Here is a 13810-nt window from a genome sequence, read left to right on the forward strand (position 1 = left end):
TATAAGCATGCATTTTAATCTCATTAAAACAATTTGGTCCTATTACAAATATTGGTCCATGTGATTGATTTAGTAGTATATGATACTCTCACTATGCTTGTAAAACGATTTTTAAAGTAAGAGTATATGGTACTACTAACATAAGCTTTGCATTCATTGATGGACTATATCGTTGCCTTAGGGCCTTAGGATGACTATGAACCTTCAATTTGATCAAACACGAGCGATCTCGGTCTAGGGATGATGATTGGTTTTACTTGCGCGTTTAATCACATTAAGGCGTGTTTTCTTATTGGGCGTTGGACCAACTACTCCAATTTCATGCATATCAAATAAAACAAGAGAGGAGTGCTTCAAAGTAAAGAAGAGCTTATACCCTTTTACAACATTTGATCATATCAAATTACAACCAAAATCTAATTTACACATTCCCATGGTTCAAACAAATTTGAGAGACGGCCTTTCACCTAGCTCAATTATCATAGGCTTAGGTTCATAATCATCATTTCTTTAATTAATTAACGCTTTAACTAATTAAACTTGAATGCAACATTGTCATTTGGCTTTTGTATCCATAGAATTGATTTAGATGGAGCTAAATGAAATGAAAATCCAATTCTCATTTAAAGATACAAAACTATTTTGTTCTTAACTAATTTGGGCCAAAATGCAATAACCTCAACTTTTCGGCTATATTGCAAAACACAAACTCTTGAGGTCACTTTGTAAAAACACAAAAGTCCACTACTTCATGTAATTACAACTAGAACCCAAAAATTTCAACAAATGCAAAAACTTCATTAAAGGACCAAAACAATTTGTCCTTTAGTGATTTTGGGCCTTTACGTAAAAACATAAACTTTCGGGTCAAAGTGCAAATACACAAAAGTATCAAAACTTTATGTAATTGCATAAAAGCCCCAAAAGTACCCCAATTATAGGGGTGGCCGGTTTTGGTAGTGTGAGTAATTGGGTGGATTTTGATGAAAATTCAAAGTTAAGTATGTTGAAAAAGATAGGTATGCTGCTGAAATAAAATAGGTATGGATCTGAAAGAAAAGTACCAATCATGTACACCAACCATGACTAACAAAATTTCAAAAACATTTACAACTTTCCAATCACTTTTTCAAAAGTGTCTTGTTGATTGAAAAGTCACACCATTCATCACAAAACAAGACTTTATGTAAACAACCAAAAACTTTGAATCAAAACACCAAACTTTTTGTTCTTGGTATGAACATCAAGGACAAAGCAAGAACATTGAAGAAGATCTATGAAAACCCATAAGAGCTCCATGAATGTTTTCACTCAATAAAACTCAAAATTTTCACTACTCAAAAGATGGTTAACATCCTAGGGTACTTAGGGGTTCCTAATGTCACTTTAAAACTCTTTTAACAAGACAAACATGAATCCAAAAATCCACCCTTTGGATTTGGCCGAATTTCCCCATAAATATGGCACCAAATTTTAGCTCCAAAATTCATGCTCATATGAACTACATCTACAATGTTTGAGATGGCAAATTTTCAAGAAAAATTTACATTCAAAGAAGCAAGAATAAAGCTTTTAACAATTACAACATTCAAATCAAAGACTCTGAACTACAAAACCCAAAAGGATTCACCAATTACTAGACCTAGGCTCTGATACCACTTGAAGGAAAAATTTATGAAAACAAGTTCATTTGAGCAACATCTATGCATGCAATTAACAATTAAAGGTGGAATCATGCTTGCATGCACTCAAAAACAAAACGTTACCCATGAAATTCAAGGTCTAATAGTTGTGGTGAACCAAGACTTAACTCAAATCTTAAAGAAAAGAGTTGAGAAACTTTTATACCTTTGAAGCACCTCTTTGCTTAGCAAAGGATATTCACCCAAGAGAGAGGGCCTTCATTCCTTACTTCTTAGCTCCATGGATTTCTTGGAGGATGATGGTTGAATGGATTCTCCAAGTTCCTAAGAAAGGGAACCTCTAAGTTTCCACACCAAGGAGGGACTTGAAGAAGATATGAGTGACCTTGGAAGAGGATTGATACTAGAAAATCCCCTCCAAGGGGGCCGGCCTCCTAGAGAGAAAAAGAGAGCTTTTGTTCTCTTCAATTTCCTTAAAAGAGAACCCTAATGAATTTTGGCTATAAAGTCCTTTATATAGTCACTTCACTTAAGTGATAAAAAGAACCAAAAAACTTTCATTCATGATATGGCCTGCCTTCTATAGGTTTTGGGATGTTTGGGCCCTTTTGAGTCTTTAGTCATTAAGTTGTCATACAACTTAAGTTAATGGGCTTGACGGTTCTAAGCCCAATGGGCTTTGGGATCCAATAATTACTCAAAAGCTAAAACAAACTTATTCGTTTGATTAATTAACATATTAATTAATCCTAGCCATAAATAATTAAACCATTTAATTATCCTTACTCATCTCTGTTGTTTCCTCAATCTCCACCTTACACGATGTATGATCCATTAAGTTTCTTTTAGCGAGGCAGTGGGTAATTAGAACTCTTCAAATCGATTGTGAATTGAAACTTACTTTCAATTCTCCCTTTAGTGATTATACACCTTTAGGGCTTCCACAAACCATGAGTGACATCTAGCAGTATGTCATGGTTAACCAAGCTAATCAGAAGAGGTGTATAACCTATTCAGTTTGGGATTAAAATGCAATACGGTCTTTCTCTAATACAATACTCTTGACCACATTGTTTGGTTTGATAGTTTGTTCATGTCTACTATCCAATGCGATTATCTTACTTATATGATTACCTTGAACGTGATTTGGAATGACTTCCTAAATCTCATTCATACTCTGACCAGAGATTCTTAATCATATCATAGAGAATTCTCTTTCAAACTGTTTGAAGGTTAGAGATCCCTTGTTGTGCATCCACTTGCCGCCATGGCTAAGTGGCTTAACCCCAACTATGTCGTGGACACCCTCTGACGGAGTGACTTTGATATAGTCAAAGATCAAGGACCTAACCATAAGACAACTATGATGCCTCAAGTCAAATGACTACTTTACATTATCCCAACCATGAGTTCTCATGTGACATGAGTATAAGAACTCCTTATTAATCGCGTTCAATGTACTCATTCTCTATTGAGCACCTACACGCTTGTCTTGGTATCAGTCACTCTCTCTAAGCGAAGACATAGCACGTTCTAATTTTAAAGAACTGTCAATGCTCAATTGGCAATCCTATGATCATGAACGTTTAGGATATGTATACGAAAGAGAATGGTCTCATGAATCTAACTTCTTTAGGTCACATTCTCGCAATTATATAGTCCTTGGACTTATTGTTTAAGCATATAGCATTTATATGAGACGACTTTAAACAATAATCTTTGCCCTTTATATTAAACTAGATTAGTTTAATATAAGAAATATCCATAAAGTATCATCGTATGATTGGCTTTAGGGCACATTTCTAACACTTCTTCATGTTGAAGAGGTGGTCAAACTTCTTCTTGATCGAGCGGTAGAAAGAATATTCCTTAGTGAAAACAAAGGAAAGTTTGCTGAAGTTCCGGATTGCACGTGGTGGCAGGGTGTGGAACCAATCTTGTGCCTCGCCTTAGAGCGTCATGGCAAAGATTTTGCACATGAGAACGCCATCGTTTCCATTGAGGGTCATTGCACTTTGGTAGCGCATCAGGTACCCGTCCGGATGACCTACTCAAGTGAAGTATGGCAGGCTAAACTTCTGCGGTGACTTCGTCTACTCAATCTCGTTTGTAAACGGTGACCTACTCAAGTTGGCCATGTTTCTTTGAAGGGCATTGTCGGTGGTCTTAATGCACTAGAATTCGCGCAGCTACTATGCTACGAGCCTTTGTACTTCATTCTGGATTTGCGCCTAGTGGGACAGCGGAGCCTCCGGCTGCTTTCGGTGTTGGTCTGTTGGTCTATAGTCTCTTCTGCATGTCTTGCTCATCCGTACCACATTCGTAGTGCATGTGGTTCATTCTATGCTGTTTGCTGTCTCGCTTAGCCAAGGTTGCCAGTGGAACTTGAGCTGGATTGTTCTCGTGCTCTTGTCGGTCTGTCATGTGGCTGCTTATTCCGGTGCTTTGCATGAGAACCTCCTTATGGGGTTAGCCTTATCTGGAAGCTTCGCTTGTAATGTCCTGAGTGCTCGTCGGAGTATGGACCCAACCTTGAAAACACATTGACTTGTGAGTCAAGTCGAGAATGAACGCTTCTCTGCGCACTGAGGGGGGATAATACATTTTCCCGGGGGCCTGAAAAAGAGTGCACACTACCTCAATGCATGGTTCGTGGTAGGCTTAGCGATTCTTTGTTGAGACGTCGCTGGAATGAGTCACGTTCATCTACCCTTGTCTAGCTTCGGGACACCTCGTTGGGGGGCGCATTGCATATGAGCTAGTTCACCAAGATGGTCTGTTACGCAAGGGTGCTAGTTAAGTTGGCAACCTGCTAGGCCAGGTGGTGTTTGCCATTTGGATTGGAAGATTTTGGATAGTGGGTGTCTCCATGTGTGGTGGAAGCGTAATGGATTACAGGTACAAAGTTTGAGCCTAAAAAAAGCATTCTTGTAGAAAAGTGGGGTAAAAATATCCCTAGGTCGATCGCAAGACCGGTAACCAAAATTTGGATCTCTTGAAGTGGCCTCATATTGGATTAGATCGCGAACTTTGTCGTCAAAGTAGGTCGCGGGGTGAGCCGTGCATCGGGGTATGTTGGCCTCGCGTATGGGCCATCTACCATCCAGCCTACGCTGGGCTAGCGCCTACCCTTCTTGAGCCTAAGCTACATCTGCAGCAAGTGGAGCTCGACATTGGGCTTGGGCTGTGGCGGCTTGGGCTGTTGGCTAGGCTTTAGCTATTGCGGCTTGGGCAACCTGGGCTCGGCTTGCAGCTTGGAGGTCTTGGGCCTCCTACCCATGGGCAACATAATGGACCTGGGATTTTTGTCCAGGGTTTTGAGGATTGAGCTGCTGCTTGAGCCGTGGCTGCTAGGTCGCAACGATAGGGGTGGCACAGCTTTGAGATGGTGGGGTTCCTCCTGTTTTTGTGTTGAGCCTTGAGGATCGCCGTCTCGAGGCTATGTCTTCGTCTCCACTCTCCGATCCAAATCCTTGTACGTACATGGTTCCATTCATCGTGGTTTCTGAATTTCCTACCATTTTATCCTTTCTCCAGGGATTGATCAATAAACTTTTCTAGGAAAAATTAATTGATACGACGTGTGAGAAATTCAATGTAACAAAAAATTCGAGAAACCAAATGCAAGAAGCTTCTTCAAGTATTTGAATCAACTCTCAATGAAAGCGCCAATTTGTCAATGCAAATGTCCACCATCTCTAGCTTTAACGAAAATGCACCTGCAAAACAACCAATACTTTTGATCAAGGACCTAAGCCTCACGCGCCCATCAGGTGGGTAGGGGGGGTTAAGCCAATGGATCTCTGATGCCTAAGTTAGTTTCTATGAAAAAGAGTAAGTGTTTAGGGCTTTTTAGGGTTGTAAAAGTTTACTCGAAATTTGGTAAAATATGAGGTATATATAGGGGAGTGGCCGGCCATGGTGTTAGGGTTTTACCCTACACATGGTAGCATCCTATTGGCCAAAGTTTATGGAGAAATGTTCTCAAATATTAAATAGGAAATAATATCTTGAGATAATGGAGTAATTATCCCTTATTGATTTAAATAATGATTACTTACTAGAATGGAGTCAATCTTTAATTGGGAATGTATAAAGATAGGAGTTGGATAATTAATCCTCTATCTTTAATGCTTTGACTTTTCCTTGCCAATGACAGGTGAGCTGGGGGCAATCGTATTCAGCTGCAGGGACCTTCAGAGGTGTGAGTTGTGTGTGAGAATATATGAGGAGCTTGTCCAGTCAATGAGGGCAACTTATCTTTCTTGAGAAAAAATCTACATGTCATCTCTAGCATTTTTAAAATTATTTTAGGCTCCACGATTCTTATCTTTTTTTGCGTGCATATAAACCATCAAATATATAATTTTCTCTTTGATCGCATAAAGCTAGCCAAAGCATGAGTTGTAAAATGCATTCAATTCTCACTCGCGTTTATGTTCGTGAGCAATTTTGCAAAGCAATGGATGTCATCCTCTCTCCCTCCACAGCATGAGTTCACAGTCTTTTATTTATTTTCTTAATACCTCTCAGTTTTATATCTTTAAGTTTTAATCTTTATTTATTTTTTATTAATTATAATCCATGTCAATTAATATTTAATAGGGAACTTTAACGAAAAGCTCACGGTACTGTTCACTTTAACGAAAAATCATATTTTTACATTAAAAAGTCAATTCTGGTACTATTCACTTTACCTTTTATTTTGTCCTTATCGTTAAAACTCAAAGTTTTCAAACATTTTTCATTAGTTTTACTATATTTAATAGCCTCCATATCACACTACTTAATCATGACCGTTGGATGTTATAAAATTTAATGGCTAAAAAAAAGTTTAAAAATATTTATCGTTGATCCTAACGCATTAAATAAATAGAAAAAGATAAAATAGTCATCAAACATAATTATAGGTGGCACTTATGGTCAGTATTTAAAAATTCTTCGACAAAAAACAGAGAAAGATATGGAAATAGGGGATAAAGTCTAACTTCATCTCATATGGGAGAAACTCTTAAGTTTAGGCTAAAAATCTTGTCAATATTTTTGACACATTTGTTCAATATCGGAAAAACTCCTATATTTCATCAAACTAATGTTTGACAATCCATAAAGTTTCATTTTAAATTTCCATCATTTCAATCAAAAGCAACCGATATTGATATCGATATTCAATATATCCATAAATTTGCATATTGATATTTCTACCGAGACCAACATTTTAAACACTACTTATAGTACATGAAAACGGTACAAGTTGATATAATTTCAAAACCTTGAGATGCGACTTGAGAGAGAGCCAATTGAAAATCACCTCAAAAAATACTTTTTATTTATTTATTAATTTATTTTATGCACAAGGCTAATATTTCAGGTGGTATTAGTATCTTACATTCAACCTAGAGTAACGACACTAATATGGGGGCATTCAAATCCCAACACCAGCGACTATGTACCTGACTCAAATTGGCAGCGGGCTCAAACCGTTCTCTCCGAGTGAGTCTTTCTCCCAGTGTTGAGAGTTCTTCTCACTTTTAATGTGAGGCTTTTAAACTTGATAAAATTTGGTGGCAACAACCCTAGCTCCGGTCAGGGACGGTTGCCTTTTCCCCCTTTATTTCTTCCTCTTTTTTTCTTGGTTTCTACTATTTTTTCCCCTAAATCTCTTTACCGATCTATACCGTTCCTCTACCTGGCCGCCTTTTCCCCCTTTCTTTCTTCCTCTTCTTTTCTTGGTTTCTACTATTTTTACCCCTAAATCTCTTACCAATCTATACCGTTTCTCTACTCTTGTGGATATCCCTTCTCCTAGCTCATTCCTTAGCCATGCAATCTGTTGAGATCGTGTGTAGAGTTCTACTCATGTATTTCCAATACCACTGCCTTCTCTATGTTGTCTACCTTTACGGGTAGTGTCGCTCGTGGGTTTCCACAAGCTTAATTTTGATAGTTGGCTTTTCTCGTTTAATTGCTAGCTATTCTAGTTTTACTGTGCTCGAGGAGTGGATTGAAGTGGGAAGATGCAATCGATGAGGCGATGCTTGGCAGTGGAAGAGGAATTGGATGCATCATGTGGAACAGTGGAGGCAGAGAATTCAATATAGGTTTCCAGATTCTATTGTGTAGTTTTGGTCTTGGGCCTATCTGTTGATCGGCTCATTTTGTGTTTTATTTTGTTTTTGGTCCATCTTTTGTTTGTTCATATGTTTACTTCTGGCCTATAATTAGCCTGTATATATGTTTCGGCTGGTTGGGAATAAAAATAAAGTTTTACCAAAAAAATCCCAACACGGGCATCCAAATTATAATCTCCAATTTGCACCACGATCCACTCCATTTCTTTGAAGGCATCTACTTTCTTCTCTCACTAAATCTAAAAATGCATTCCATACAAAGTTCTCCTTGTGCAAAGTTTTCATAAAGACTTAAACCACCTTTGGGCTCGTTTGGTTTTTCAGATTTGATTGAATAACTCGTTATATTCAAGGTACACTAAAGGAAGAATGAAATAAACTCACGCGACTTGAAGATAGAAGATGAGATGAGGCTACTTAGAAAGGAAGCTTGAATTATAGGGAGTTGTTCAATCAAATCCAATCCTAGGCAGCTTTGTACCTTCTAAAGTTTATGGGAGAAATAGATTTATGTCCTAGGAAGCTTTGTACCTTCTAAACTTGATTTATGTCCTCACACTCTTTTAACACTTTCCTCTAAAGGCTCCAAGTTTTTTAAACTTCACGCAAATCAAGTTCCCATTCATCTATTACAATCTAATTGTCTAAAAGATAAACAATTTCAATCACAAAAGCAAAAGAAATTGTTGCAGAAGCACTGCCAAATACATATTACAAGTGCTAATCATATACATATATATATATATATATATATAGTACAGTAAATACATACATTGATACATGATAACATTAAGGAAGGTAGTCCAATGCAAACTACCCGAAATCTTTTTCCCCTTTCACTTGTTTTCCCTTTTTTTTCTTATACACAGCATCGTCGATATAAAACTACATCAAGAATCAAATGACAAATAAACATATATACATTTTACAGGGTTACCAGAAATTGTCATCGAATGTTACACTGGTTGATGGCGACGGATCCTCCTCTTCTTCCATTTCCAACTCTGGCTCTCCAGACCCGAATTCAGACTCAATATCTGCAAGATTCTTCAAATCAACAACAGATAGCTCGTCCAGGCGCCTAACCACCAAGTCGGCAGCCGCAAGCTCATATACAGGATGCTTACTGGCAACAGCCACACACTTCATCCGGGCATCGTGGGCAGCCTCAACTGTTTGATTTGAGTTCCCAAACACAATGCACCGCTCAGGTATGAACTTCAGAAGTTGTGCCGCGTACTCAAACATTTCTGGATCAGGTTTTCCCCTTTGAACATCTTCTGCAGCTACCATCACACTGAAATATTCTTCAATACCAATGGATCCCATTGCAGCCTCAAGAGTTTTTCGAGGGCGTGTAGAGACCAGTGCCATTGGTATCTTGTAATGCATCAAGACATTCACAAACTCTCTTGACCCGGCTCGGAATCGGTATATTCCACCCTGCAAAGCTTGGTATATGTCTTCCTTTCGAGCAGCCATTCTTCTCAACTGTGCTGGGTCTCTCGACCAACAGAGAACCTCAGACATTGCCTGTTCATTCTTCATACCTTCAATTCTTCTAAGCATGAAAGCTGGGGGAGGAGATTTTCCTTCTTCTTGAGAAAGAACTAGCCAGGCTTGCTTCTCAAGATCAGTATTGTCTTCAATTAGAACTCCTTCCCACTCGAATATGGCAACTAGCCAACCACTCCCCATCCGCTCTTGCCGAAGCAAGGGATTGTGCAGTGAAGAGTTATCTGCTCTATTCTCCGGTGGCCACAACCCAGGTTTTCGATCTACACTGGTATCAGCAGGATAATTCCACCTCTGGGGAATTTTATCCTCCTTGAATGAATACGTCTCCTTCGCTAGTTCCATTGCAAGGGCCTTGATTGATGAATTCTTTGACTGATCCACTCTCAATCGAGGCAAATGAGGGGCCATAACAACCCTTCTACCAAGAATTTCTGCTAGAGGAAATCGACAGTTATCTGAAAATCTCCTCTTGTTGGAGAAATTCTTCAAGAAGGCTCCCGTATACAGAGGTCGATGTCCAAGAAGAGATGTCGAAGCGACTGATTCAGCCATTATCTATACAGTGACAATACCTCAACCAAGCTAAACTTGTTTAACTTCACAGATTATCCTTATTCAACAAACCTTTGAAGTTTCAGTTGACTTCCGACAGTTAAACCCGAAATCGAGTTAATTTACACCAATAAATCCTTTTCCAACAGAGGATTTAGAAATATAATCCAACCTCCCTCTGCAAATCCACTCAAATTTCAGTCTACCCTATACACATCTGGTTAAGTACCCCATAATTTTGCTAAAAACTGAGTCCTAATTATGCTTTACCAAACCTAACTATGTTGTCAAAGAACCATATAAAAACAATCCCTTGAAGCAAAAACTAAGCATAACCCATCAGACCCATCAACCTAAATCCCCAAATTAACGACATCCACAGCTTAAAATCTATTAAAAATCCAACCCCAGAAAGTAAAAAAGTTGAAAACAAAGGGGAAAAAAGGAGATTAAAAATATACAGAATATACACAGCAATTCAGCACAACCCCCCCAAATTCCAGCCAAAATACAAGCCTCATAACCTCTAAAATTAATCAGATTTCCCTCACAAACCAACCCAACCAGGCACAAACTAGATACATGTATATACAAAGACACGGACTTTGGTATATCACAATTGGAATATTATGTGAAGACTATAGAATATTAAAAGTAAAACCTGGGGAAGGACCAAAAGGGTTGGATGAAGGATTGGAGGTCTGAAGATGCCACAGATATGGGGGAGAGAGAGAGAGAGAGAGAGAGAGAGAGAGAGAGAGAGAGAGAGAAATTGTTGGGAAAACGGATTGGATGAATCTCTCCCTTTATTGCCTTTCTTCCCGAGGAGGGTTTTCTGTGGCTTATAAATTGTGCTCGGAGAGAGAGAGAGCGGTGAAAACCAACTGGCTTATGGACACGTGTCGGTGATTTGGTCTGGAAACTTTTTCTTAGTCGGTATACTTTTTCTTTTCCGTAAGCGATATTTGTGGCATGCAGAAGTTGAAGGCATGAGCATGACTTTACACGTGCGGACACGTGCGGTGGTAAATTGGGAATTTGAATGATCCTTTTGGTAAGGAATTAATTTGACTTCTCATTCGATGAGAAGTTTTTTTTTTCTCTATTTACTATGTGGTTAATTTGCGGAACTTCATGTTTATGATTGAGTTGAGATCATTCATATTATTACTTACTTTGTAAAAATTATTTTTGTAAAAAATCATTTAGATATTAGATCATTTAATTATTGAACTAATTTTCATAATAAATTTTATCATTAAAGAGATCATTATTGATAATAAAATATACTTAAATTTAAGGGACTAGACTTATTTTAAAAAACTAGACTATTGCTAATAATAGCTAAATTTTTTTTTTTTGAACAAATGATATTATACCGAAGGAGGTGAGCTTAGCTTTAGTATGAGATAGTAATAATGTGATTCAAATTTGTCTTTGACGAGAATCAAACATAAGATCTCTTACTTACAAATGAAGAATATCACTAAACCATAATACTAAGTGACATATTAGCTCAACAAATTGAAATTATATAAAGTTTTCTCTAGAATAATTTTCTACAGGTAATGTTAAGAACAGTAGATGATTTATTGTTCATGTATGCATGTAGACACTTTCCATAAGTAGGCAACAAGTCTTTTCTCATGAAGTGTGCCTCATTTTCCATATGTAGCCAACAAGTCTTTTTCTCATTGCATAAAGGGTGACGTATATGCTTTAATTGTACAAATTCTTTCCTCACTAATTACCATAATTAGTGCCTCAATGTTGCTTGTTTTGGACACTAAGACACATGAAATTATATATAACCAGTTCATCATTATAGAAAGCTTTGATTTGCACTAACTAATCATGCAGTGTGCAATATTATCAACCTAGGGCACCCAAAATCATACGGTAATGTGTTATTCACTCACTTCTTTTATCTTTTGTACACACTTCTTAATTTTTAACCGTCATATCGAATGAATTGAAAATGATCAAATGACAGAAATTAACAGGAGTATGTGAGAGGTAAAAAAAGGTGTATGGATAACATTACCCAAATTCTATTGTATCTTTATCGCGAATAATATATGAAATTATTTATCTTGCCAATTGTTTTACATTTGACACTGGTGTATGTTACTTGAAAACATAATGATGGGAAATCATTTTAATGTACAAACGTCGTCATAATTAATTCTAATAGTTTCACCTTTTTTATCATAAACTAAACATCATCTCTACACAAATTTATTTAATTTCCAGCTTGTTTAGTCATCTATATGTGTCGAACAAATTTAGGGTTATATAAGAACTAAGAAATTATATCTTTATTATTAACTGTTAACTTGTTTGATTCATATGAATGACTAATCAATATTTAAATCTATGCTCTTTAAAAGATGATAAAAGAGATTGAACATATCGAATTACAACTTATGTATGATAAAATTATTTTACGTCGTCATATAAAGATAACATGATTCCTTACACGTAAGAAATCAAGTAGACTGGTGTTCCTAGAAAATATATTCATTCAATTGTAATGACTTTCTCACAGATGATCAGTTTTAAATATAAGTATTAGTCCTAGGCTTCATAGCCACCTAATTTTTATATGCAAAATGACTTTACCATCCCATCATCACCAATTGAATAATAAACATAAAATTGTAAATAGGCTGCCATCCAAATCCAATCGGGGAAGTGATCGACGGAAAGGAATGAGAAGGATTTGGGAGTGATAGAAACAATGGGAGCAGATTACTTCATTCTCACCATCAAATGGAGCAGTCAACAATACCTCTTATTGCTTCGTTCAACATTGACATTCCACAAGGAACAACTACCCTCCCTCATGTTAGTTGAATTTTTAAACAATTGTTTCACGATTTTTTCGTTGGCAAATAATTATTTTTAGTTTTGGAATAGTTTAATTTGGTCAGACCTTATCAAAGTTTTGTAAAAAATAGAGGCAAGGTTGAAGTTCAACTCTTTCGTGCAGGAGAGAACTAGAGTTAAGAAGTGTTAAATTGCGGGTTCTTGTAAAGTCAAATTTTGGACGAGCTTAACTATTTTTAGGATCCGTTTGATAACACATTAATTTTTAGTTTTTTATTTTTATAAAATTAAAAGTTGTATTTTTTTATTTATTTAAATGAAACGATAGTAGATTGAATGATTCCAAAAGTACTACAAGAAGTCAACTAAGGCAATACAGTGTCCTCAACAAGTAAATCAACAATTATACTTTTTTTTTTTTTTGGGGTGGGGGGAGTTAAACCATTCGCGAGATTGACTAGATGGAACACCAATTTGAGCAAGCCGATGAATAACACCGTTGGTTTGGCGACGTGTATGGGTGAATGAAGCTTCAATGATTAAAAAGAGAAGAGCCTTGATATCTTCAACAAGCTGGCCAATTGGGGACAAGTTGGTGGAAGGATCTTTCAAGCCTCCACAATCTGAAGTGAGTTGAATTCAAATACAATGTTTTGACCCCTTACATAATGTCCAGACCATACCTTCTCTACTTGTCACCAGAGAGAAGACATTAACAAAGTGGCCACATTTTGTAGCCAAGAAACAGCTCATTTCATCACGAACAATTCCCCTGATGAAGCCACCTAGATTATTGGCCATAATCCATGCTCCGTCAATGTTTATTTTCAGTTTGTCTGAGGGAGGGGCAAAACCATTTTGGTGGAAAGGGAGGGTATCGTGCTGTCTAAGAAATGGCAAAGGAGATATGGACAAAGTCATGCCACCAATGGAGACTTTGGACCACAGTTACATCCGGGGCCTCATAGGTTTCGGTCCAAAGTTTCGAGTTTCGAGCTCCCCATATCATTCAATATATCATGAGAAAACATTGAAACTACTCGAGGGGATGTTCTCAGCAGTATCCATGGCCCATGCTAACGGGGAGGGAGAGGTGAGACCTTTTAGAGGGATGTCTAGGGGGAACGAGAGCCATGC

The 13810-nt window shown here is 37.4% G+C and overlaps 1 protein-coding gene across 1 annotated transcript; it reads right to left on the reverse strand.

The window, feature by feature from the left end:
- Nucleotides 1-8492: 8492 nt before the first annotated feature.
- LOC137710608 (5-amino-6-(5-phospho-D-ribitylamino)uracil phosphatase, chloroplastic) lies at nt 8493-10622 on the reverse strand. The gene has a single exon (XM_068449677.1). It carries the CDS (start codon nt 9842-9844, stop codon nt 8708-8710), a length of 1137 nt encoding a protein of 378 aa, XP_068305778.1. The 5' UTR covers nt 9845-10622; the 3' UTR covers nt 8493-8707.
- Between the last annotated feature and the right edge of the window lie 3188 nt (nt 10623-13810).

The sequence above is a fragment of the Pyrus communis genome, chromosome 12 (genome assembly GCF_963583255.1).
Source record: "Pyrus communis chromosome 12, drPyrComm1.1, whole genome shotgun sequence".
In the NCBI taxonomy this organism is placed as follows: Eukaryota; Viridiplantae; Streptophyta; class Magnoliopsida; order Rosales; family Rosaceae; genus Pyrus; species Pyrus communis.